General features: G+C 52.6%; 1 protein-coding gene across 1 annotated transcript; it reads right to left on the reverse strand.

The window, feature by feature from the left end:
* Positions 1–16,002: 16,002 nt before the first annotated feature.
* Positions 16,003–21,463, reverse strand: PCK1 (phosphoenolpyruvate carboxykinase 1). Its single transcript, XM_068566055.1, has 10 exons — positions 21,370–21,463; positions 20,931–21,194; positions 20,240–20,421; positions 19,565–19,768; positions 19,255–19,442; positions 18,878–19,040; positions 18,037–18,261; positions 17,809–17,940; positions 17,329–17,424; positions 16,003–17,039 (listed from the first exon to the last, which is right to left on the reverse strand). The coding sequence occupies exons 2-10, from the start codon at positions 21,152–21,154 to the stop codon at positions 16,585–16,587; spliced, it is 1,869 nt and encodes a 622-aa protein (XP_068422156.1). The 5' UTR covers positions 21,155–21,194; positions 21,370–21,463; the 3' UTR covers positions 16,003–16,584.
* Between the last annotated feature and the right edge of the window lie 5,551 nt (positions 21,464–27,014).

Raw genomic sequence — 27,014 nt, forward strand, 5'->3', positions numbered from 1 at the left:
CTCATGTAGAAGAAGCTCAGAGGAAGAACGTCTGGAGTGGGTAAGGTACCTTGCAGAAGTCAACAAAGCCCAGGTCCTTTCTGCCTTGTTGCCCCTCCATCCTCAACACAGAGCTTCTACCTCATAGTCCAAGATGGCTGCTTGTGCTCCAGCCATCATGTCTGCATTCTAGCCATCAGTTAAAAGAAAGAGGTGAGGAAGATCTTGCTCACTCCTAATACAGACACCTCCCAGAATGCCACACAGAAGACTTCCACTTATAACTCATTGGCCAGCACTTGGTTGCACAAGCAAGAGCCCAGCAGTTCTGCCATTCTGTTATTCTTTGATTCATCTAGTATGTGTTGATGAAACAGCAGGGGACAACATGAAGAAAGCCCTGCTTGCTGACTGATGGGACCCACATTCCAGAGCGGGGGGACAGAAGAGAATCAGGTCAACACATACATGAACTGGTGGCTATGGGCAAAGCCCTATGAAGAGAATGGGGAATGGGGAGAGAGGAGGTGAAAGAAAAAGAGCAGTGGGGAGAGAGAGGGTGAAAACCTGCCCGAGCCGAGGGACACAGAGTGAGCCTTTCTGGGGAGGAGACATTTGGATGGAGCTACTGACCATTCCAAGAAGCAGGAGATGGCTTACATGCCTCCGCTCGGCCCCGTGCCCGCTGTGCACCCCTGGGCAAGTCCCAGTACCTCTCTGAGCCTGTTTTCTCTCCTCTGCAAAGTGAACAGTAGCCACTTTCTCACTGGTTTGTGGGGTGGAATCTTGCTCACACAATGGGGGTCTCCATGAAGAAATGGAGGCTTACAGAGACTGAAGAACCTGGCTCTAGACCAGTAGTCCTCAGCTGGGTGGGAGGCTGGATTTTGCACCCCAGGGGACATGTGTCAATGTCTGGAGACGTTTCTGATGTTCACAACGGGGGAGGGGGCTGCTGCGAGTGGCATCCAGTGGATGGAGGCCAGGGGTGCTGCCAGAAACATCCTGCAATGCCCAGAACAGTCCCCAGGACAGAGAATCATCGACCCCAAAAGTCAACAGTGCCGAGCCTGAGAAACCCCTCCCTCTGCAGTCGCCCAGCCAGAAGGAGCAGAGTCAGGGTCTAAACGCAGGGTCACTTCACCCAAAGCCCACTCTCTGTCTTCTCCAAATGCGTTTCAGAATCCCCGCCCCAGACCCCTTCTGTGTCACCCAGACAACGGGGTTCAGACGTCTGCTTTCTTACAAACGCCCACGACGACTCCGATATTCACGGAAGTTTAAGGAGAGCTCAACTTTGCGCTTATAAAGTGCCAGGCACGTAGTCGCCACCCCCATACACACCAAAATCCATTACAAGTTTAAAGTACAGCTATTATTTTTACAGCATTGCTTAGAAATGGCTTGCAATCTCTAATTTGCTAAATTGATGTGTATATTGACTAAATAAATATTCGGCACTAAGCCCGAGTCCCCCTCCACACTTATTAATCCTCAGGAAATGGAAACACAAGACACGAAATGAGCTTTTGCTCAGAGCTGCCGACAGGAATACATTATGTTGTTTTTCAAGCGTTTGGGGACTTGACGCGCTGCAGCAGGGGCGGCCGAATCGGCAGCCTCCAAGTTTTCCATGACGCACATGTCTGCCAGCAGACGTGACTGTGCTGCTATGCCTCTGTCTCGGACTTTGAGAGCCTAGGACAAGAAACCTTTATCTCCATGGGGGAAATCTGGGGTGACTGCCTTTTGGGGGAGTTGATGTGAGGGGTTGATGGATGGCACTGATAATGGTAAATAGAAATCAAAGCTGCTGCAGGATCCTCGAGAGATAACCTGGGGACAGTTTCCTTTCTTTCTTTTTTTTTTTTTTTTGGTGTTTGTTTATTTGTTTTGGCCACACCGCGAAACGTGCGGAACTTCCCCAACCAGGGATGGAACCCGTGCCCTCTGCATTGGAAGTGCGCAGTCTTAACCACGGGACCGCCGGGGATGTCCCAGTTCCCTTTCTTTAAGGACTAGGGCTGTTAGTGCTCTCAGCTCTGGGGAGACAAGACAGAGCTAACTGGGGCGGGGCAGTTTCCGTGGACAAAGCTTGCTTTGAGTTTCCCCACTCCTGGAGGCTCTCATCCGGGGTGTTGATGAGTCCTGGGAGCTGGCCTTGTACCAGGGTGACCAAGGGGGCCCCAGACACGTGGGGGTGAGCCTGGGTGTGGAGGAGGTCTTTCAGGCGTTAACATGTAAAGATTCCCAATCCATGGAACATTCACCTATGGTGCTGGCTGATACCAGTGAAGCAATAGAGCCCAGAGTTAGGAGAGAAGTTCATCTCATGAGAATTGGGAGGTGGGGAAATGTCCTCCAGAGAGAAAAGGCGAGAGCTTTCCTTTTGCCCTACTGGGAGGCCGTGAATCCCAAGGGGGAGGCATTTCATCAAGTCTAGTCTCTGCCCAAAGCCAGCCCAGACTGCTCAGGTCTCCTCCCCAAGGAAAGCCAGATTCCACGGGCTAGAGGCAGAGGGGGGCATAGGCACCATGGAGACCTCAGTTTCCTGGTCTGTCAGATGGGGTTGTTCATGATGGGACCACCTGCAGTGGCCTCGCCCTCAGCAAGCAAGCTCCTCACTGCAGAAGGCAGGGGCGACTTCTCCCTGGACACATGTTTACTGACAGATGGAGCTGGCGGATGGGAGGGCAGCAGGGGCCTCTCTGCAGCCTCTGCGCCCTCAGGGCTGCCCCCCACCCCCACCCCGAGTGAGCCTGTGGGACCCCAGGATGGGGCAGCTACAGAGGACTCAGGGGTGAGAGAGGAGAAAACACAGACATCTCCAAGGGAGGCCCCTCGTCCCTACCATTCTCCAGGCAGAAGGAGCAGCCAGTGAAAAGGCCCTGGGGTGGGCCTGGACCTGCTTAACAGGTGGGACAGTGGCCTGAGATGCTGCCCTCCTGTAGGACCCGCAAAGACTTTGTGGATTAAATAAAGGGGAGTCCCACGCCAGATGCCACCGCACATCTAGGGGAGGTGATAGAACCGGCAGACCAGGGTGCCGAGGCAGCGCTCGGGCCGCTCGTCCACTTGGAAGTCTGCTTGACGGTTCCTTAAAAAGTTAACTGTGCATCCGCTCTACCCAGGAGAAAGTGCCCAGAAAGACCAGGTCAGGCGTTCACAGCAGGCTTACCCTAAACAGGCAGAACCAGAAACAGACCAGGCAGCCACGCCGAGGGGAATGGCTCAACCAGCTGTGGTCATCTAAGCGGAAGGGTGGGCTTCTGGTAGTGAAGCCCCTTGAGGATGCTGGGAAAAACAGGCAGAACACAAAACGGCACACAGAGGATGAACCCAGGTCCACCCCGGTCTCTGTCTACCACGGATAAGGCGAACCCTGTCTCTAGTGATAGAAGGGTCAGTGGTTCCCTGGGGCTTGGGGAGGTGGGGATTAATAGGAAAGGGCACCAGGGAACTTTTGGGGGTGAAGAAGGAATGTTCTAGATCTTGATCCGGGTGGTGGTTACACCCAGGGGTCCAAACTCATCCCACTTCCCACTTAAGACTGTGTGTTTTGCTGCATGTAAAACATGCTTGAGTGAAAAGTATCCATGAAACGGGGTCTGCAGTTGGGTTTGGGGTCCATGACCACCCTCCTCTCTCTTTCAAGCTGCCCAAGTTTCCCAGACAGAAGCAGAAGTTCTGTGCAGGTGGAAAGTGCCTCATTCCGGCGCCGAGGGCTCCTGAGGCCACCGCGCCTGCCTTCCTGCTTCCATCGTGTTATTGCCAGAGCCTGAGAATTGCTCCCGAGGCGGAATCTTGAATATTCATCTGATTTACGGCCCGCTGCCGCCGACAGTTTTATGAATCCGCCCACCAATACCTGCAGCCGGTCATCAATCTTCCCCCGAGATTGTGCTTCTGCCAGTAACTCATGAATTAAAGAGGCCCCCGGCGGCCCTCACTCCTCCCTCCCCTCGCGTGGCGCATCGTGATGGGAGAGGGACCTGACCAGAAGTCAAAACACTGCTGCCGTCTTGCTGCGGCGGCTAGGCGACCTTGGATGACTCTCTCAGCCTGTCTGCAGCGAGGAAGGGAAACTCGGGGGCCCTCACATCAGCCCCATCCCAGCTCCCAGCCTCAGTTTCCCCACCTGCAGAGACGGACAGGGGCTGGGTATCACCTCTGTCTGCTCACCTGGGTGGGGGCAGACAGGCTGAGGCAGGTGGGTGAGTGAGCTCAAGGGAATGCAAGATGCTTGCTATGATTTGACTTGGAGATGCTCACAGAACGGGAGTGGTGGTGGTCCTCACAGCAAACTCCCCTCGGTTTTCTCATAAACAGAGTGGGAATCAAGGTGTTTCCCTCCGGGACTTTCGGGGGACTCCAGGTGGGACACCCGGCCCCTGTCCATAGGGAGTAGATGTGATGATTTTTATCCAGGAAGGAGCAAAGGTCACAGGCTTAGCTCTGGTTCAGGAAGCAGCCCCCAAGTGTTTGCAGAGCTGACTCCTGGGCGGGACCCCTGGCCATGAAGCTGCTACCCAATGCCTTAGCCAGTCTGGCTCGCCCGGGACCCCCAGCACCTGCCATGGGGATAACACTCGGCAAATGTTCCCGGGGTTGAGCAAACCTTCGCCAACCAGTAAGACATTAGTAATATCTGCAAAAGCATTGGAAGAAACCCGTGCCTGGCTCCATCCTGGTCCTCAGATGGCTGCGAGGCAGCGTGGTGGGCGCAGCCCCCCGGACCCAGACACATCAGGGTTCAAAGCTTCTCTGCCCCTCAGCACCCGGTGACCTTGGTAAGTTGCCTGGCACCAGCCCCCAGCCCCGAAAGCCGGACATTGGGGTCACGGTTCCCTCAGAGGGTTGGCTAGGGGCTCGGAGAAGCCACCTGTGGCCAGTGCGTCCACTGACCCGCGCGAGCCCGCGAGAGTGTCATCTCACTGTCCTCCCGACACCTGGCAGTGTGCTGGGCACCGAGGTGGGTGCCCTGCTCCTCAGTGGGTCACTCAACAAATACTCGTTTCCCTTCGGATCACAAAAAGCTCATGATATCTGTGCCCGAGGACACACTGCGGGGCGCCCCTCCCCAAGCGCCAGCTCCCAGCAGTCTCTGCGATGAGGCCACCTCGCTGGGGGCTGTGACCTGCTGCCCGGCAGAGGACCGCCAGCCCTTCCAGTGTCCTGCTGGGGCCTCTCCAAGGCTTGGGTTCTCCGGGCTTCTGTCTAGTCCCACATCGAGGTGTCGGTGGGTTAACTAAGAGGCACCGGGGGCCCCCAGCACAGTGCTGGGTTGGGGGACCGCTCGACAAGTGTGCCCTCCCCTCCCCCTTCCTCTGCTCTGGACCAGAACCCCCCTCCCCGTGTGTCAGGAGTCAGGCGGTCGAGGAGTCCACCAACCACCAAACTGGTTCTGGGGACGGAGTACCTTGGAAGGAAGGAAGAAGGGAAAAGGGGAGGCAGAGGCCAAAGCTGAGGGTACCAGTTTGCCTACTGGGCATTCCCTGAAAGGGGGCAGAGCTCACTGGGGGAAAGGTCTCAGCTTCTGGGAACACTTCCCAGGGGGTTTGGCCTCAGCTGCTAAGGTTTCTGACCCCTGGACTTTTCACCTTGGCACCAGCTGCCTGACCACGCTGGCAGTATTGACCCTGCGGGAAGGGAAATGGCCAGAAATGGGGGGCAAGTGTGTGTATGCCCACCCCCTGGGCAAGGGGTCAGAGCCAGGACAGCTGGACCCGGGACCCTAAGAGCCTCTGGCCCCTGAAGCTTTGGATGTAGGTTTTCTCCTGATGCCTTCACCCTCTCTGTGCCCATCCTCCTTCAAGTCTTGCTCTTAGGGCTGAAACACTGGTGGACGGGTGATGCCAAACCCACAGCCCCCCTCTCTGGGGATTTGCTCCCAGGGTGGAGAGAAGAGTTAAAATCCAACTCCCACCCTTGCTAGCCATAAGAACTCTTCTAGTGCCTCATCTATAGAATGGGGATAATGATAATTCCCAAGCCTAGCATTGAGCGGAGGAACTAAAGGGAGAATGCCTGGCAAGTGCCCGGCATGCTGTAAGCGCTCAGTAAGGAGAAGCTATTGTTATTGGACCACGAGTGTTCAGTAAATGTTTACTAACTAGATGGGTGGGTGGATGAGAGGATGAATGGATGGATGGGTGAGATGCATGGATGGATGGATGGATGGATGGGTGAATGTATAATTATGCAAGTGGATCCCTAGACAGGTAAATGGAGGTAGATGGATAGGAGAGTGGATATGTACTCATTCACTATCCAGCCTTGCATCCATCCATCCATCCATCCATCCATCCATCCATCCATCCATATATCCATGCATTTATCCATCCAACTCTGTGTGTGTGTGTGTGTGTGTGTGTGTGGTGGTGAGGGAGGCCTAGGTGAACAGAAAGTGGATGGACAGGTAGACAGATAGATGGTTGGGTAGATGAATAAATACACGGGTGGATGGCTGGCTTGATGGGTGGATGGATGTTCCGCTGGACAATTAGATGAACGAACAGATGGAGAGAGAGATGAATGGGCAGATGAATTGCTGGATGGCTGGGACCATAAACGAAAACCTAAATTGCCTCCCTGCGGAAGGTGGAGATAACAATTACTTCAGCTCCTGCCTGGCACCACATACATGGACACAGCCACAGGGGCCGGAACACTGCAGCCTTCACAATCTACTCATTAACTGACTCATGAAACTTTTCACCTATTCGATGCCAACAGGGGAGCAGCGTGACATTTCAGATTTCCTTTCAGCAATCTCTTGCTTGGCCTTTCACAGAACACGGCACGCAGCTGTTCGCTGGCTTGCATTCTCTTCCAGAGGTGTCTTCAAGCCCCCAGGCTGGTAATGGGTCCAGCTTCCCCAGGGCTAAGGGAGGGGTGCCCTAAAATGCTGGGGGCCCCTTCTCCCCAGCTGCCTTGCCATATCCTCTGTCTGCAGCAGTACCACCAATCACCTTAATTACCCTTCAGTTAGGGGCTTTAATTTATAACGTGGTGGCAAGGAAGTATTGGAGAAAGAGTTTCCCTGGCAACCAAATTTTTAAACCCAAGATCCTCCGGGTTTTAAAAGCCCCTTCGCGTCTAATTCCGCCCCCCTGAAAATTAGCTTGGAACTTTTCAGATGCTAAAATTTTTAGCATAACAGCAGGCTAGCACTTGTGTTGGAAACCATAAAAGATGTAGATTCCTCCCCTGCCAGAGGCAAGACCCTGGAAAGTTGCTCAGTTTCTTCTGCCACTTTCTTCTTGGTGGAAAAGCAGGGACTGCAAAGGCCATTACGAAATGCCCACAGAAGTGTCATTTTCGGAGCTTTAGGCAGCCAGGCTCCTGACAGCAGCCTGTTTTCTGGCTCAGGTTGTTCCAAATCCCTGTTGAGTTCCGCCATGAGCGCTGGATGGAGAGGCCCCCGCCCCGGGCACGGCCGGGTGGCCTGGGGCTGCACTCACTGACAACCTGGGCCCATCTCCCCAGGTTGAGAAGAACAGTGCCCAGGAGCACCTCCAAAGGGGACGGTGCACGATTCCAGAGTCTACGCTCGGTCCAGCTTTCTCTCACTGGATGCCGCCCATCATCAGCAGGCTTCCCTGTGCCAACAAACTGAACCCCAGCTGGTGCCATGGCCTGGATTTCTGTAGTGTGCACCGGCGTGGGGGCCCGCTCTTCCTTTCCCTCTCTCCACTACCCACACCCTTCACTTTGCCCAAAGCCGCACTCCATCCATCCAACCTGCAGCCACCTACACAGCACCCCCCCTCTCTTCACCCTCCTCCCGTCCGCAAGCACACTCCACGCTCCGTCCGCCCTGATCCTGGCCCACGTCCCTTGCTCCACCTGGAATTCCTTTCCTTTGCCCTGTAGATCTTGGCTTTCCAAGTCTGACAGCAGTTTATGAACACTTTTCAAAGGCTGCTCCCTCTGAACAGCCTTCCTGGCCCCCCTCCCCTTTTTTCTGAACCTTTGTAGCAACCTGTCTCCACCTTGGAGAGCAAGCAGCTCTTCTGCTCTGTCCAGCTGAGCAGTTATTGTGTCCTGGAGGCACATCTTACAGGGAAAAATCAGGCCGAGCTGCTTCAGATTCTGGCCCTCCCAGCTTGGTAGCTGAGAAGACAGAAGGGCGGCTTGGGGTTGAATGCAGAGTTTACAGCTGATTGACCCCGTGGAGGTTAGATGAGCACCTGAGTGAATGGTCCATTGGATGGGTGTGTGGATGGAAGATGTGTGGAGACAGAGATGGAGGATACAGGAGTGGATAATTAAATGGAAGGTAGGGCTGGATCAATGGAAGGAAGGAAGGAAGGGAGGGAGGGAGGGAGGTCGGGAGGGAAGGAGGGAGGGAGGGAGGGAGGGAGGGAGGTGCATCCAGCTGTCCAGCAGAATTACAAAGTCTGGGGGATGGACCAGGAGGCTGACCACCCAGAAATTCTGAATGGGAGCAGAAAGTGAACCTGTAAATTCTTTTCCACAGAAAATAATGCTCCTGATAACTTGAGGCTTGAAGTTTTTCAGCGACCCTGGGAAAAGGACAAGGCCCCCTGCGGGACAAATTCATTAGGAAGGACAGTCCTGGTCAGCTCACCTAAGCGCGTGGGCCGACTCTAAGTGCCAGGCAGTCAGAGGGCGTTCAATAACTATTCATTGGAAGGTGGCGGATTGATCTTGGAGACCTGCCATTCGAGGGAGGCACGGCTGGCTGGGGACAGCACCGGCGTTTCACCCGTCAGCGCCCGTTCCCTCGCTCTCAGCGGCAGGAAAAGTTGGTCCTGTTGCAACCAGCCCAGACCCCAGGGTTCAGGCGTTGCCCCCGCGTTTGTGCAGTGACTGTAACCCACACGTCAGAGGGGCCCTGGGGCACATGCCTCCCGACGAGAACCAACATGCATGGTTCCAGGAGGTTGTGAACCTCTGACTGTCTGGGTTCAGTCATGAAGGACCCGAGGCTGCATCAGATCAGTTCAAGGCCACTTGAGTTATAACCTGTTCTCAGGGGTCGATCTGTCTGTGAAGCCAGGAAGACCCCGTAGATAAAGGGTCACCCCGTGGAGTTGTCGGGGGCAGGGGCAGTGGGGTTGAGTGCCAGCAGGCCTCTCCCGCACCGAGTTAGGACCTCCTTTCCAGGGAGAATAAACCTCGATAGATATTGATCACAGATGCACTCAGAGGCCCAGGAAGGTGCAGACACCTGTTTGCCCACCGAGGCTTCATCCCAGCCTGCAAGGTCTGTTCTGACTTGGGACAGTCTTGCAGACTCTCACCTGGGCGCCTGGGAGAAGGTTACGCTGCACAGCCCCAGGGGGTGCCCTTCACAGTGACCAGGAGGGAGGGTGGTGGGTTTCAGTGTGCTCCATTGTTGGAGGGGGTCTTCGGGCCTCTGGTCCCCAGAGGAGCATCTGAAAAACAAACAAAACTTCCTAACAGAAGGCACTGAGCTTAGTGCTGTTAATAAAACTGTCTCTTTACTTCTTCCCTCAGACTCCCTCCCCACTAGGAAATAAAGAAAGGGGTGTGGGGAGCTGGAGGGCGACAAATTCACTTCTGCCTTATCTCTAAAGTGTTTAGCTAAGTGCCAGGCTCATAATAAGAGCTCAATAAATAACCATTATTAGGAGAGGAAGAGATGGAGGAAATTGGACAGATCAGAATTTAATTCTGCCACGCAGATTTATTGTGTTTCTGCCCAAGGAAAAAGAGAGAAAGATTATCTCAACTTTCCATCTCCTTCTCTCTCCCAGGCTGACTTTGCAGCAGGCAGTGTCCTCTTGTCCCCTTTTGCCTGCAGCCTGTTGAAAAAAATAAAAAGAAGCAGCTAGTCTGGCACGCTTGGCTGGGCCCCTACCTCTCCAGCCCACAGCTCCCTCCAACTTTACGTTTAATTTCCCTGGGTCGAGAGGAAGCAATCTGATGATCCGAGTTAATTCAAAATGTAAATTTCATCTCCTATCGGCTAACGGCTCTGAGCTCCGCTTTACATAACGGGGAACAGCTGCCACATGAGTCACCCAGGCCTCCGGCTCCCCGGTCTCTGATCTTAAAGGTGATGAATCCCTTGCCCAGGCTTCAGACAGCCAAAGCCTCCGTGCGCACTGAGGCCAGACCGGAGTTGACCTTGGAGGGCAGAGTGTTGTATTAACTGGGGGGGACCATGGGCCAGAGGGATAATGTCAACCCCAGGGGCTCTGCTCAGTCCAGGATGCCCCAACTGGGCCAAACCAGTCTCCTGGGGCGCCCACTCACCCACATTCAAGAGCCTCAGCCCTGGCAGAGAATTTCACCACGAGCCGGGGGTCCCCACTGGGTACAGGGAGCTGTCTTCACCCAGACCCGAAAAGTAGCCTTGAACCCTCCAGGGTCTGGCACTTAAGTGGCAGCCAAGGTCTTCCAGATGCTGGCTCTCGTGTGGCTGATATGGTCCCGGAACTGCCCCTGGGCCACAGAGCGTGTCCCCTCCCTCCCCAGCAGATGCTAAGGGCTGAATACCCCACCGTCCAAGCTTCGTGCCCTGAAGACAAAACCAGCAGCAGGATGTCAGTTTCCGTCTCTCCTCTGTGGCGTGCGGGGGAGCCAGGCTTTGGGCCAGGATGGGGGGGCGAGGGGACCTGGGGGGGCGCCCATGAGTTTGAGCCTCCTGTTGCCCACTGTCTTCCCCGGGTCCTGGCACTGGAAGAATTGAGCAATACGTGAGGGGCAGTGGGATAGACAGGGCGCGGGGGGCGCCCAGGGGTGGGATCGCAGGCATGCTGCATGAGCTCAGGAGAACTATTTGTGGGTAGAACGTGCTTTCCTGTCCCTGAAGTCATGCTCTCCACCTTGTCCCTCTCCCCACGCCTGGACCTGGGCTCACTCAATCCCAGTTCTAAGGGTCCCGCCAAAAAGGCCCACGGCTCTGACATCAGGGCAGGTTGGAGCGGGAGAGACTTTCCCGGGGCAAGGCTGGGGAAACCGAGGCTCGGGGAGAAAGCTGTCGCCCGGCTGCCGAGGATCCTCGTTTCCTAACCTGGAGTCCATTCCACAGGCTTCTGCTACCAGGGAGGGGAGAGGGCCCTCCTGCCGTGGCTGGAGGCTCTGGGTCCCGGGCATCTGCGTCTCGACCCTCCCCTGTGAGGTGACATGAGCCCTCCCTTCCGCTGTGCAAATTTCCTGATCCGCTGTCAGAGCTGGGTTGGGGCCCATGGCCTCCTGACTCTGGGGTTCTTCCCTTTGCTGAAGACCCCTGGACACCTGGAATCTGAGGTCTCAGCTCTGCCACCCGCTGGTCTCCATGGCTTCTGCAGGCTTCTGGCCTGTTCCTCCTCTACCAGTGGCAGAGATGATTTTTGCGGTGCTCAGGATCATCGGAAGGGGGTCACAGGCCGGGCATTAAATGGCATTGAACCCCATAATGAATACGTCCGTCCCTTTGCCATTTCCTCTGAGTCTTCCTGATGCGCTCCGGGAGAGCATTCCAGCGAGCTGCCTCTGCCCCTGCCGCCTCCCTCTTCCCCCTCATCTCCCTTTTTGACAAGGTGAATGCAGCCCTCCAACTCAGAGCCTTTGGCAGACAACCGGTTTCTAATGCAAGTTAAGACAGACTTCTGTTTTCATTGTATTTATTCTTTTTTTCAAATCGCTCTACGGATCTTTAATTCACATGCCATAAAATTCACCCACTTACGATATACAATTTAGTGGCTTTTCCTACATTCACAGGATTGTTCAACCTTCACCACAACCTAATTTTAGAACATTTTCATCAGCCGCAAAAGAAACTCTGCACCCATTAGCAATCTCTCCCCAATGCCTCTGACCCCTGACCCCCAGAAACCACAAATGTGCTTTCTATCTCTGTGGATTTGCCTATTCTGGACACTTCCTGTCACTGGAACCACACAATGCATGTGTCTTTTGTGGCTAGCTTCTTCCACTTAGGGTTGTATTTATGTGGTTACCTTAGTGAGGAATGCTGCGTTTAATTAACGATTGAGATGCAACCTTTTCTTCTTCATTCAATCTAGTACGTTTCCCCCATTTCAGTGTACTGATCATTTGCTCGAATGAGCAGTTAGCCAGGGAAGGTGGGATGTGCTTTAGAACGTTTGGAACACACAGTGCAAATCCCGTCTGAGAGGCGGGGTCCCTTTGCTGTTGGTTCTCTGATTTGGGGAATTTTCCTCTCCCTCCTCTCTCCAGCAGCCCCCAAGCCCCTTCCTCCATCCTCCCTGACTTTTCTCAAAACCCTCATTGCTCGGAGGAAAGACAGGGACCAGGGCAAAGTCTCTGCAAACAAGCAGTTCCTCCCTCTATTCAACAAACGCAGAGGGACAGCTGTGGTCTCATCTTCTCCCCAGTCATTCTGGCCGGAAGCAGCATCTACATCGAGTTTAATTATGCAGTTAAAGTCGTTTTCCTGGGCTGAACAAATATTCACAGCATATTTTGCTGAAAATTTCTTCGCCTGGAGAAAGGTTCTGCCTTTGGGGCTGGCGTGTCTGGTGTGCATTCCCACATTTACAGACCCCCCCCTACCAGGGGGCCGCCCGGCGCCGAGCAGGTGGCAGACAAGCAAGCCCCCAGGAACGAGCATCAGTGCAAAGATGTGGCAGGTGTCAGCCAGGCACGTGTGTTCTGGGCCCCACCCCGGATGTGACTGTGGACGAGTGACGTCTGTTGTTCCTCCGTAGCAGCCCTGAATCCCGGCTCTGTGGCATCAAAGAAACCTCTGGGCTCTGGGGTGGAGGGAGGTGGGGGGGCAGATGATAGAGAGAACATCGTGCGTGGGACCAGCTCTGTAATAATCAGAACCGCAGCCACCCTGCCTGCGGCACTGTCCTTGTCACCCGTGCTGTGGTCCCGGGAGGTGACACTTAACAAGAGCCCGTGGGAGCATCTCCCATGGGTCCCACTCTGTTCAGCTTTCCGTGCAAGGAGACTCAAGGAAAACGTCAGAAAAGCAGGAAAAAGTCACATTTTTAATATCACTCCCTCTGAAACTTGTCTCCATCTCAGGGCCCCGGTTTTCCCCCTGGAGGAAGCGTAATCTCAGTGCATTGCAGGGAGGCCAGAGGACTCAGGGTTTTCTCAGTTAGAGGGTTTCCTCTCCACCGGCCAAGCTCCGTGGTTTGCAGCAAAGTTCTGAGTTGGGGGATTTGTGTAGCGTCAAAGCATCGAGGCGGGGCTAGGACAGGAGTGATGTTCACAATATTTAAAAACCAGTGGGAGCAATGAGCACCCGGAGGGGATCCTGAGCCCAGATTTGGGAGCCCCTCAGCTGTGTGGGGAGGTCTGGGGGTCCCGAGGGAAGACTTGGGATGGGGGTGAGTCAGGGCGGTCAGAGGGCTGGGGCAGCAGCTCTCCAACAGCCTGTGTGGGGTGATTTCAGCTTCTCACCTCCAACCCCACCATATCGAACGTCAGCCCTGATTGGAGTGGAGCCCATTTTACAGTCGAGGAAACTGAGGTTCAGAGTTTTGTGCAGTCACCTGAGGGTACGCTGCTCTGAAGAGGTAGAGTGGGAACTCACACCCAGACCCTCTGGGCCCCAGACCCTATGCTGAGTTGGGCTATTTCATTTCATACTCATTGGACTCCAGCAGAGGTATTATTGTGTCACGGCACGGATCAGGGTGTCATGTCAGGTAACACTGCTGGCCAAAGGCAGAGCTGGGATGTGTCCAAGGTCACCAGTATTTACTACCCCTGAGGAAAGGAAGGAGGGCAGGAGGGAGGGATCGGGCAGCCAGCCCTTTCCCATAGATGATGGGACCCGGTCCCTTGTTGCTGCAACTGCTGGCAGTGAGGACGAAGAAGAGGTCACCGCTCTGGCAGGGGAGCAGGCCCAGGAGCCTCCAGGGCGCCTGTCTGTGGCCTTAAAGCCTGGGAAGGAACACGCTGTGTGGCACCCGGAGGGGCGAGAGCAGGGGCAGACTGGGGGCCCTGGGTTAGGGTGGGCCAAAGGAGAGAGGGAGGAAGGGGAGAGGGCCCTGCAATTCCCGACTCCCAGAGCCCCCGGCCCCTCCCCCTCACCTGCCCCGCTCCCCTGGATTCTCCCCCAGAACCTCGGGTGAACATAGGGACAGGTTTGTTGTCCTGGCTCAATATGTGCTATGTACCTACTGTGTTCTGGTCTTTAACCCAGACCCCAGCAGGGCTCCAGGAACCCATGGAGGTCAGGGGGCAGCTCCTACACTGGATTCCAGTAGAGAACGTCAGTGCCTGTGTTGATTTGGACTCATGTGTACTGGGAGGAGGGCTGACCAGGAACTGGGAGGCTGAGTTTTCATTCTCACCCCCATCCCACCCTGACCAATGGGCCACTCTCAGGGCCTCAGCCTGACCACCTGCAAACGGCCTTGGCCTTACCTGCCTTCCTGCCTTGCTCGGGCTCAGGCACAACACTATAATGTCAGCCATCAAGGTCAGAGTTTCCTGATTATTGTGGCCACAGGGCCCAGCACAGAAACTAGGACTTGGAGGTGGAACACAGTGGGCACGGTTTTCGGAAACTGACTTAGGCGCCAATGGCGAGTGCTGAGTCCTTTTGTTTCCCTGAAAACTCTTACTCTGTTTAAGGCACCTCCTCCAGGCTGTCCTCCAGGCTTCCTGGGCCAGGTGGCAACATGGTCATATAAGGGTCTGCTGGCTGGGTGGGTGATGCTGTGCACAGGGAATTCTGAGATGGCTGGCTTTGCTTGAAAAGGGATGAAGCCTACCAAGGGCCTAGAACAGGAAGCCGGGGCCAGGGGCATGCATTTTAAAAATGTTGCCCACGCTATATCCTGGAAGTGCCTCTCAGGGATCCAAGGAACTGCCTCAGGGGGTGGAAGAAAGGAAGCCAGGGGGCCTGGGTCCCGACACCTGCCCAGCCTCCTGTTGTGTCTCCCTTAGCTGCTGGGTTTCTGAGTCAGAGTACATATCAAGCGAGAGTTCTGCAGCGAAAAGGAAAAACAAGTCTGAAAGCCACTGATTTAAATTAATACAGCAGATAGCGTTTAATTGAGTTAAATGGTTTTTCCCATCAGTGGTTTTGCTATCAGAACTTGACACTTTGTGGGCAGAGCCCCGTCAGCTCTCAACGCCTTAAAGGAGAAGGAAAATCCGGCTGCTGTTTCCCAGCCCCGACGGACCCGTCTGACCTCGGTTTCCCCACCTATAAAATAGGGGGAATCTCAGCTTGACCTTCCACATGGTGCCTGCAAGGCACAGAGGACTTTTGGGGAACCAGCGAGTCTGTGAGCTGTGGCAGCGAGCCAAGCCAAGGCGTCCTGACCCCCCTGAAAACACGCACGCCTTGGGTGTGCTGAGCGGGAGAGCCGGCCCAGAAAGGAGAACGGAAACCAGAGGAGGCCCTGTGTATCCACAGAACGCGCGGGCCCCGTCCAGTGTGTGGTTCGTTCGGATTGCCCGGAGGACCCAATAAGCAAACATCGGGGGCAGAGGGGCCCGGGGCGGGCTTGAGGCAGCCCATTGTGAGCCCACCAATGGCACGACACTCTGTATACAAAAGGCGCTCCATCAATGCCTGGAGAGCCCCTTTGCTGTTTCTTCTGAAGGACATTTTTCCCTCTACTCTCTTCCCCTATGGATGACAGTGGAGAAAAGCATTTGCTCAGAAAAAGTATTTCTTGACAAAAACCTGTGAAGTTAGCCACGATATAATTCTTGTGGAAAGCCGAGCCCCCAGACCCAAAGTTTTGTCAAAAAGCACATTTTAAATGCTCCTGTTCCAGTTACACAAGATCCACCATTTAAAGGTTTGTGGAATTGTTCAAGGGCACTAACTAGTGGCTTCTAGGTGCTAACCAGTGGTTAACTCAGAAAATCAAAAGTGTGGCACAGTGTCACCTCTGGGTGACATTCTCTCTGCTCACACCTCCCCACCTGGCTCTGTCCTGCCCCCTCCAACCCCACCTAACCCCTCCGTCAGGGGGGTCCTGCCCGTCCTGCGTTCTTCGCAGGGGATTCCGTCACAAAGGGCTTCATCAGAGTTCCCTGTTTTTGGTGGTTCTAATAAGAAAAACAAAGCAAACAAATCCATCTTTTCTATAAAAGTTTATTTTGTGATTTTTTTTTTTCCAAGAAGTGTTAAGGGAAAACGTTGAAATTATGTAGAGGTAAGGAACCACGGTATATAAAAATAATTTAAACACACATATTAATAACAAAGCAACATCGCTTTCTAGCAACAACTAGTAGGTAATCTTGCCCAAGATTTTTCCAGAGTCATTAAATGTGCTTTAGACAACAGTACACAGACACACAAACACACGTACACATATATACAGCTCAAGTATCTTCCGTGCATTCCGGCTAACTGATACAGCTAAAGAGAAAGAACAAAGAAGACTCTGAGCCTGAGTGTCCCTAAGTTGAACAAACGTGCATTGCATAGTGAACTTTGGAGCCTGCTGAGATTTCCCTCCACAGCCTCATTAGTGACTAGCCTTACTCTGCTGTGGTCTTATCAGAAAAATTAAGAGGTGTCTTTCGATCGGCCCCTGGGTGCGGTCATTGCGGTGCTGCAGGCAGTGAGAACTCGGGAAGCCCCGTCCCTCTCTCTCTCGCTCGCTTGCTCTGTATGGATTGGAGGCGGAGGACCAGGTGAGGTCTGGGGTGTGATTACATCTGGCTGATTCTTTGCTTCAGGGCCAGGACCTCGCTCTCGATCTCGTGGGGGAGGTCGGCGTTCACCTGCTCCTCCAGGTACTTCTGGATGTCTTCTACCTCCTCCTCCCAGAACTCCTTGGAGATGTGGAAGAGCTCCTTCACGTTGACGTCCCCCAGGCCCCGAAGGTCCAGGGCGTCCTCGTCGGGGATGTAGCCGATGGGCGTGAGCTTGGCGCCGCCTTCCCCGCCAACGCGGGTGAACATCCACTCCAGCACCCTGGAGTTCTCGCCGAAGCCCGGCCAGAGGAACCTGCCGGCCTTGTCCTTGCGGAACCAGTTGACGTGGAAGATCTTGGGCAGCTTGGCCTCGGGGCGCTGGGCCATGCCGAGCCAGTGCGCCAGGTACTGGCCGAAGTTGTAGCCGAAGAAGGGCCGCATGGCGAAGGGGTCGTGCATGATGACTTTGCCTGTTAACAGGGGGGCTCTGTTGGTAAATGATGCCTTAGAGGATGCTGTCGGCACATTTACTGTTGACACGGCCACTTGGCTTTCTCTACCCCTCTACACAGAGAGGGAGACAGAGGCAGAGAGACAAAGAGACGGAGAGGGAACACAGAGACAGAGACAGACAGAGAGACAGAGACAGAGATAGAGAAACAGAGCCAGAGAGAGACAGAGACATGCAGAGACAGAGAGGCACAGAGAGAGAGCAGTCTATCTCCCTCCTCGGCGGCTCCAGATGCTGGCCGGACTCACCCTTGTGTTCTGCCGCTGCCGTGGCCTCCGATCTCATGGCCGCACCCACAAACACGCCATGCTGCCAGCTGAGAGCCTCATAGACCAGAGGGACGCCTTTAGCAGGAGAAAGAAACGTTCTTTACAGGCCTTGACACCCAGACCCCTCGGCCGGCGATGCCGTCTCACAAATGGAAAGACGCAGCTGTGTGTTGTCTTTCTAACTGAGCTAATCCTGCATCCCCAGAGCTAAGGGCAGATGCCGCCACGTCAAGTTACAGCAGGAGGCCACGCAGCCAAAGTCAATCTGGGGGCGGCATCACAGGACCAAGGATCCAGAAGTTCTAGGTGGCCGGAGTACGTTCTACGCTGAAGCCTGCTCATTACCCTGCCGTTTTGGAAAGGAAGCTCTGCATCCCTGACACCCTCCGACAAGGTCACGGCAAAGGGGAGAGTGGGCCACGTCCTCCGGTCCCCAGCCCGAATGCAGGGGAGCCTCACCAACGGGTCGGCGCCCTCCGAAGATGATGGCCTCGATGGGCACGCCGTCCGGAGACTCCCAGTCAGGGTCAATGATGGGGCACTGGCTGGCAGGGGTGCAGAACCGCGAGTTGGGGTGGGCGCAAGGCTCCCCTGCAGCAGCAAGAGAGGAGAGGCCCTGAGCGTCTGGCCCGACACACACGCCCGTGGGCTGGGGCCCCGGGCCTCCCGGGGTGGGGGGGCGCTTACCATCCTTGGGGTCCCACTCCTTGCCCTTCCAGGAAATGAGCTTGATGCCCGAGGCCAGCGGCTGGTCAATGCCTTCCCAGTAAACGCCCCCATCGCTGGTCTCGGCCACATTGGTGAAGATGGTATTCTTCTGGATGGTCTTGATGGCATTGGGGTTTGTCTTCACAGAGGTTCCAGGAGCGACACCAAAAAACCCGTTCTCTGGGTTGATGGCCCGCAAGTTACCTGGAAAGTTTTAAACCAGGTAGTAGAAGTAAATACCAAGCGAAGCATAACATATATTCTTATATCTTGCCAGGCTAATTTCTGTACCAAATTCTCAAGTCTTTTATTTTTATCCTCCTCCCTAGAATCTATTTCTCTTTTCTCATCCCAGCATTATCAGTCAACTCTGACTCTTTCTTCCTCACCAGTTTCCCACCAAGCTATTTTGTTTTTTAGTCTTTATTGAACTTGTTACAATATTGCTTGCGTTTTATATTTTGGGTTTTTGGCCCCAGGGCATATGGGATCTTAGCTGTCCGACCAGGGATCGAACCTGTACCCCTCGCACTGGAAGGTGAAGTCTCAACCATTGGACCGCCAGGGAAGTCCCCCACCAAGCTATTTTAATCAACTTATTATACAAACAAACAGCAATATAGGGTCCCATTTCAATCCCGATTGGATATGAGATTAAAGAATGCTGATGGAATACATATGTCTGAGCTTTTGCAAGAACTGAAATAACTGAATTAAAAATCCAAACACTGTGTATTTAAGAGAATCTGGTACGTTCTGAAAGCCAAAACTTCACTTAGGTTCAATTATTATCATCAACACTTGGGCCTAAAAGAGTCACCTTCTTGGTCAAATTTCATCCAGGCGATGTCATCCCCCACACACTCTACTTTCCACCCTGGGAGGGTGGGGTTCATCATGGCCAGGTTGGTCTTCCCGCAGGCGCTGGGAAAGGCAGCCGCGAAGTACTTCTTCTGGCCCTTGGGGTTGGTTATGCCCAGAATCTGTTGGAGGCAAGATTTCTCCTTAAGCGCTTCGTTCCTTTCTGCCACAGAGGTCCACGCTTTAGTCTAGGAGGGTGTCTCCATCATCATTACTGATGGAATTTCTAGACCTGTCCTTGGAGCATTGTCAGAACTCTAACGCGGCAGGGGTTCGCCACTTCCCCTCCTCTGCCCGACCCTCTAGAGCGCGCACTTAGAATTTCCTGCATCTTACCAGCATGTGCTCTGCCAGCCACCCCTCCTCCTTGGCCAGCCGGCTGGCCATCCTGAGAGCAAAGCACTTCTTCCCAAGGAGCGAGTTCCCGCCGTACCCGCTCCCGAAGGAGATGATTTCTCTGCGGTCGGGCAGGTGGGCGATGAGTGTCATCTCCGGGTTGCAGGCCCAGCTGTTAACCAAAGGCTCTGCACGGAAGGACACGCCCACATCAGTGTGCACCGTCCCCGCCTGGGTTTAAGCCGAAGCTTATTTTTTGCTTTTTTTTTTTTTTCAATTCTAGCTTTTGATTTTGAAACAATATGCTTACTTTTTAAAGGCAAAGGGCACCCCACGGAATGGAGGCACTTGACGAACTCCCCGTCCCCCAGCGCTTCCAGGACGGGCGTGCCCATCCGCGTCATGATGCGCATGCTGGTCACCACGTAGGGCGAGTCTGTCAGCTCAATGCCGATCCTGGACAGAGGCGAGCCCAGGGGCCCCATGCTGAATGGGATGACGTACATGGTGCGACCTGCGGGGCCGGTGGGTGGGAAGCGGTGAGAAATGACCCCGGGCTCACAAACAACCACCGCTGTTTTCCTCGGTGGACCCTTCTCAAGATCCCCCTCTGACAACATCACGCCTTGCTTGCCACCAGTGCCCCCGATTTAGCAGGGTCCACTGAAAAGTGGCCAGAACACCAAAATCAAAGAGTTTTCATAAATGTGCAGTTGGGTTCCACCAAAATCAAAGAGTTTTCATAAATGTGCAGTTGGGTTCCACCAAGCTATCTTAAATCCACACGTGTAGAAATCGTTTCCCTGGTCGTATAAGACAGTCTACAAAACCAGAACTGAGATGTACATTTTCAACACACGGCCAATTTCACATGTGGAATGTAAGGCTCTCTGAGGCCGTGGGAGTTTCTATGACAAGTAACATTAGGGCAGACGCAATAATAAAAGGTTTGCTGATATTTTGCTCAAATAAACGTTCCACTCACCTTTCATGCACCCTGGAAATCGGGCATTGAACGCTTTCTCAAAATCCTCCTCGGACATCCAGCGACCCAGTTGGCTGAGGCCGGTTTTGGGGATGGGCACCGTATCTCTTTGCTCTTGAGTAATGATGACCGTCTTGCTTTCAATTCTGGCCACATCCCTGGGGTCAGTGAGAGCCAACCAGCTGCAAAAAGCAAAAATACACAGGTTAGGATTGGAGAGGAAGGGCTGCTGTTCTGCATGGCATCTGCGCCCTGGACGCCCTCAGCCCCGCGCCGTTCAGGAAGGGACCAGTTCTTCATCATCACGTTCTTCCCACACCTGGCCAGTGCCCGCCGCGCTAACGAGACTCCATCAGTGTGGACACAGCCATGCCGCCAGGGACACAGTCAGGGAGACACACACTAGACCAGGAGCTAGTCTGTTAGGACAGGGACTGTCCAACCTTCCTTTGGATCGGGGACCTAGTTTGCAGAGAGCATTCGCACGCGTCCCCTCATTGACGACTTGGGCTGCTCTGCGAACGTCATAAAATTAAGTTTCTGTGGTTCTGGCTCTTTTCCTAAGCTTTTCAAGAGTCTGCAAACCACACAGCCCCATCCCGGCCCTGCCCAAGGCCCTCGTCCACCTCCTCCCACCTGCACCCCGGGCGGCGCGGAGGGCGCCAACGCCGGGCCCCGAGGCTGTGCTCACCAGTTGTCGTACTTCCACAGCCTCTTGATCACACCCTCCTCCTCCATGTGGCCCAGCAGCTGCCGGTTCTCATCTTCGGAGCCGTCGCAGATGTGGATCTGGTCGGGCCGGCACAGCTTGGCGTTGCTCTCCACGAACTCTCTCACGGCCTGGGGCAGGCTGTCCAGGGTGCCCTGGACGACTTTGGCTGAGTAGTTGAGGCCGTCTGAGAGCTGAGGAGGCATCTCTGCGGGGCTGGGCTGAGGGGCACGGGCGCCAAGGTTCCTGCAATAGACAAAGCACAGGCTTCCTGAACAAAAACAACCACGGATGCCCTCCAACTCCACGCGCCTTGTCCGGGTTGCCCCTCGCCAGACAGTCGGGGCTGGGAGGAAAGAAGCAAGCCAGTTCCTGTTAGCACTGCAGTTTGTGAGAGACGTAAACGAACAGCTCCACCTACCTTTCTTCTCTTTGGAGGATCCGGATCAGGGACCCAAAGGTCTCTTTCAAGGCTCTTCCCGCGGGTAAGCGTGCGTTCCCAGTGGGAAGGCCCTGTCTGGTGTTTGGGGGCAGAACTTCCTGGCTTTAAATTCCGTGAAGGACAGAGGTCCAGCCCCTCGGCCACACCCAGGGAGGCTCACCTCTGACGTCAGGGGCTGGTCTTTGGATCACGGCCACGGCCACGGTCAGTTATGCTTTGGACCGGCTTACCACAATAAACCCCAGGGAGATAATCATTGAACAGATAGTCGTTAATGAGTGCTGGAGGCCTCCGGCCCCTGGCCCAGCCATAGCAAACCCTTACACAACTTCTGATTGACGAAACTCTGACCCAGTCCCCTGCTGATGCAAAGCACAGGCCCTCCCACTGACAGGCAGGTGGGACAGAGCACCGGCTCGGGGGGACCTCGGGGGTTTTGGCAGTACGTCTTGTGTACGGACCGCTGCTGGTTGGTAGAACGAGACAGTGGTGAGGCATCACCCCACAGTCAAAGGCCAACGGGAAGAACACCCCCAAATGCAACGGGACGGTGCGCGGCTATTGGCAATTGTCTCACCTAATTAGGGGCGATTAACCTTACAGAGTGTCCATGGTGTGCCCCCTGCCCTCACTCCAAATAGAAAGAAACTCCATGAGGGCAGGGATTTCTGCCTATTTTGTTCCCTTTTTGTATGCACAGTTCCTGGCACACGGTAGGGGCTGAATGAATAAATGCAGAGCATTGGTGTAAGTGCTTTGTATCGACTTAACTCCTTGCCACCATCTGAGGTGGAGCCCACGAACAGTCTGTGTACAGACAAGGACACTGAGGCATAGGGGGCCCAGCGGCTACTCCCCAATCCGGGGCTGGTGGGTGGCAGAGGGAGGGTTGGAACAGGAGCCACTGGGCTCCGGAGCGGCACACCGGACTGCCCCTTGGGAGGAACCTTTGCCCTTTCTGGAACCTTCCATGTATTGTCCAAGGAGTTCCAGGCTGGATGCAGTTATTTCTGGAGTCGACTATACACTTTTTGTTGCCCTTGCAAATCTTAGCGTCCGGGGAGGGGAGGGGGCTGGTTTTGCTAGATTACACTTGAGCAATGAGACCTTTATAACAGCTGCAAAGAATTTGCTTTGCAAGCCGTCAGAACGTCAGTCGAATTTAATGAGCTATGGAGCTGCTGGCCGGCGTGTCGAGAACACTAGGTGAGAAGTCGGGAGAACGGGGCCAAGGCCCGAGTCCCCGCAGCCACAGCTCAGTGGGCGCCCCCTCCCCGGCGGAGGAGGGCGGTGGGGAGTTGCCCGCCTCCCCCGTGGAGTGTGAACTGAGATGGCTCTGTGACTGTGTCTGCAAGGCGCTGTGACAATCACAAGGCATTGGGAACGACAATCTCAGACCAGGAGTACTTGGAGGACCATCCTACGGGGCTTTGCTTCCACTGCCACATTGGGTGTGCACGTGTCACCAACTTCCACCGAAACTATCAGCCCATCGCTAGGTTTCATTTATTCAGCTTTTTAATTCAGCCAGCCGAATCTTTCAGTATAAGTACAACAGGAGAAGTCTCTGTTTAAAGTCATTTGCCTAGACGGTCACTGGAACTCATTCTTAGTAATGCCATCAGCCGCACAGAAGTGAGTGTCCTGTCTAATTTCAACCACAATGTAATGCTCCGTCGCTGGGGACACTTCCTTAGCATCTGATATCAGTGAAATTGGCCATTCAAAGGCACAACCGTACATACACAGAACACACATTTACACCAGTGTGGCTGATCTCCCCGAGTGGGTAGAGATTCCCATTTTGCCAGTAAAAACTGTAATAGTTAAACCAGGTCCCCCAGAATCGAGTCCCCTTACTGAGTTTATGGTTAATCACTATCCAAAACTGTTCCCTTGCTCTCTGACCTCAATCCCTTTCTCGTCACCTCTGAACTCCATGCTATGCTAACTGAACACTAATCCACCAGCATTAGATGACTCAGAACATTGATGTCATAACATCACTAACACACTGAAGTTGCTGCTCTAGATTTCATCACTAACTTACGAACGCAGGTTGTTTCTCCAGGGCAGTGTGAGCTCACAGACCCCCGAGCCATGGACCACCTGGCCAGAGAGTCATAAATCAGAGGCTCCTGACCCCTGAAACTACGATTAAGAAATGTCACAAGACAATGATTAATCCCCGTTTCTTCGTTCCTCCCCTTTAATAAAACACCCCCGACTCAAAGACCAAGATGGAGCGGATCTGAGGCTTGTCTCCCATCTCCTTGCCTGGAGCCCTGCAAATAAACCCTTACTTTGCTGCAAACACCCGCTGTCAGAGTTCTGCTTTCTGCACCTCCCTTGATAACAGTCAGCGCCGATGGGCTGCGGACCCTCTGCTGGTGTGCGGCTTCTCCTTTGCAGATCCAGCAGCAGCCCAGGTCCCTTTGGCCTGGGGATCTGGCTGGAGAATTCCCTTCTGGAACAAGCATCAGCACCCCTGGGCAATATTTTAGGCTTGCTGTAAAGGAATGGTTTGGGGATTGGAAGACATCTACGGGTAAGCAACCGGCACAAGGGTGCGGGCCGAAAACTTTTTTTTTAATTTTCCATTTTTTTCTTAGACTATTTTTTTTTAATGATTCTTTACATTCTTTAAAAAAATTATTTATTTTATTTTTTTAATTTATTTTGGCTCTGTTGGGTCTTCGTTGCTGTGCACGGGCTTTCCCTAGTTGCGGAGAGCGGGGGCTACTCTTGGTTGAGGCGCGCAGGCTTCTCGTTGTGGTGGCTTCTCTTGCTGTGGAGCACGGGCTCTAGGTGCGTGGGCTTCAGTAGTTGTGGCACGTGGGCTCAGTAGTTGTGGCTCACCAGCTCTAAAGCGCAGGCTCAGTAGTTATGGCGCACGGACTTAGTTGCTCCGCGGCATGTGGGATCTTCCCGGACCAGGGCTCGAATCCGTGTGCCCTGCATTGGCAGGTGGATTCTTAACCACTGCGCTACCAGGGAAGCCCTGAAAACTTTTATCTTTGTATATTGGTGACTTCCTGGGCCCATTGCCAGGTATTGGGGGAGGGATTGGGTTTGATAAAAGTAAGAGCCTAAGATTGCTTTTGGAATTGGTTTGGTTTTTGTCGTGTGTATATGTGCGTGTGTGTGTGAGTGTATATTTGTGTTAAAGAAAGTGCACTATTTTAATTGGCAGACATGGGAAACAGAAATTCAGTTCCTAAAAATAGCCATTTAGGATGCATCCTACAACATTGGACCACCTTTAGTTCTGGTTTCATGACTAAAGCCAATATATATACATATATATATATTTTTTTTTTTTTTTTGTCATAATGGCCATAATATTCTTTAGACTCTGGAGAAAAATTCCCAAGATGAGGCTCACTGGACAATCCAGAACTGGTTTTGCTGGCTTGATAAAACATCTTTTCAGAATTTTGACCCTAAGGAACAAGTCCTTCTAGGGGAACTTGCTTTTCGCTCCCTATGCCTTGAGATGTAAATGTTCTCCCAGGGCTCTCAGGAACTTGTACCTTATCTACTACAGTAGATCCTTCCAATTCCTGAGAACTGAGGGGGGAAAAAAAGGTGGAAAGAATTTAATTTAAATTTAACTTACTCATTTATAAACCAGCAAATTTTATATTGTAATACCTGATTCATGACTAAGTTTTAAAATGAAGCTATGAGATCTCTGTCTGGATGGATGGATGTCTACGTGTGGATTACGAATATGTCTTTATCTTTGGATGGTCTTACCACAATTCATTTGTAAATGAGCTCTATTTAATTGGCTTAAAGGAAATTAAGCACTTATATAATTCTCAGAAATATGAAATAAACTAACCCGAATGAATTATAGGTTCACATGATCTGGAAAGTATTCAATATTAAATTAATATTTGGTATTAAGGTTAGTTTAAGTTTGTTGGTTTAATTAATATAGGCATGTCTTCAGAGTCATCAACGTTAAGTATAATACTTTTTTTTTTTTTTTAATTTATTTATTTATTTATTTATGGCTGTGTTGGGCCTTCGTTTCCGTGCGAGGGCTTTCTCTAGTTGCGGCGAGCGGGGGCCACTCTTCATCGCGGTGCGCGGGCCTCTCACTATCGTGGCCTCTCTTGTTGCGGAGCACAGGCTCCAGACGCGCAGGCTCAGTAATTGTGGCTCACAGGCCCAGTTGCTCCGCGGCATGTGGGATCCTCCCAGGCCAGGGCTCGAACCCGCGTTCCCTGCACTGGCAGGCAGACTCTCAACCACTGCGCCACCAGGGAAGCCCAAGTATAATACTTTTATTGTACCTAGGTTTACTGAAAGTCAAGTAAGTTCATATTGTTTCTGTTACAAAATTCGTCAGCAAGAAACATAACTTGATATGATGAAGTCTTTAAGTAAATCAAATGTAAACAGAGGTTTTTTAAGGGAAATTTTTAGGAACGTTTTATGTTTTAGGAATATCTACTTAAAAACAGTCTCTCCAGATTTTGGTAACTTGAAACTTTAGAGTTTTTCTAATTAAGTTAAATGATGGAAATTTATTGAATATCTAGGTCATTCCAAACGTTTGTCTCCCTTTCAAAATTGAAAGTTATCATTTTACTTTTAACCATACTCTTGCCCCAATGTTCAGGATAAAAAGAAAATTCTCTAGTGAAGTTGTCACAGTGTAATTACTCATGACATATATCACTGCTTGCTTTAAGTCTGTTGCTATGTGCAATGTTTGTGTGACAATTCAGTATAACTGATAAAATATACAGCCTATAAAATGTTTCCCTATTAGCATACCTCTGAGTTTGTTCACTACATCTGATTAGTTTTACCCCGATGTGGATAGCTACGCAAATTTATTTATTTATTTATTTATTTTATTAATTTATTTAATTAATTAATTAATTTATTTATTTATTTACAAACAGAGAGGAGGCATAGCACCAAGGGATAATAAAGGAGCCAAGACAGGCAGCAAGGGACAAACATCTCAATCTACTGGAAAATCTGCAAACAAAAAGGGGAAATGATAAAAGAAATTTTCACATATTGAGGTATGGGGCTCATACCTGGCTTATAGATGGTTTAAACTAGAACAGCCTATTTGGACATGTACATCTGCTTTAACCATTAAGGGAAAAAAATGCATTTAGAAGTCAAAATAGAGTAACTGTGGGTCAGGCATCCAAAACAGAGCTGGGTGGTCATTGCGGACGTGGTTTCAGACATGTTCCTGGATTACTGAGAACTTGAATTTTCTGAACTGTATTAGACACCAGAATACCAGCAGCCGTTCTCAAAACGGTATCTGCCAGCAGCTGCCAAACACAACCTATGACCTCAGGTTCTCCTCTTGTAACTAGGAAACGCTTCTCTTACTTTAGGAATAGCAGTGGCAAATGAGAGAGCTCAAGCCATAGCTTCCCAGCAGAAGGCTCTAGATTCTTTAGCCAGAAGAGTACTAGACAATAAAATTGTTTTAGATTAAAGTTTAGGGACTTCCCTGGTGGTCCAGCGGTAAAGAATCTGCCTTACAATGCAGGGGACGTGGGTTCAATCCCTGGTCAGGGAACTAAGATCCCACATGTCTCGAGGCAACCAAGCCCACAAGCCACAACTACTGAGCTCAC

This window comes from Eschrichtius robustus, chromosome 16 (genome assembly GCF_028021215.1).
Source record: "Eschrichtius robustus isolate mEscRob2 chromosome 16, mEscRob2.pri, whole genome shotgun sequence".
Lineage (NCBI taxonomy): Eukaryota > Metazoa > Chordata > Mammalia > Artiodactyla > Eschrichtiidae > Eschrichtius > Eschrichtius robustus.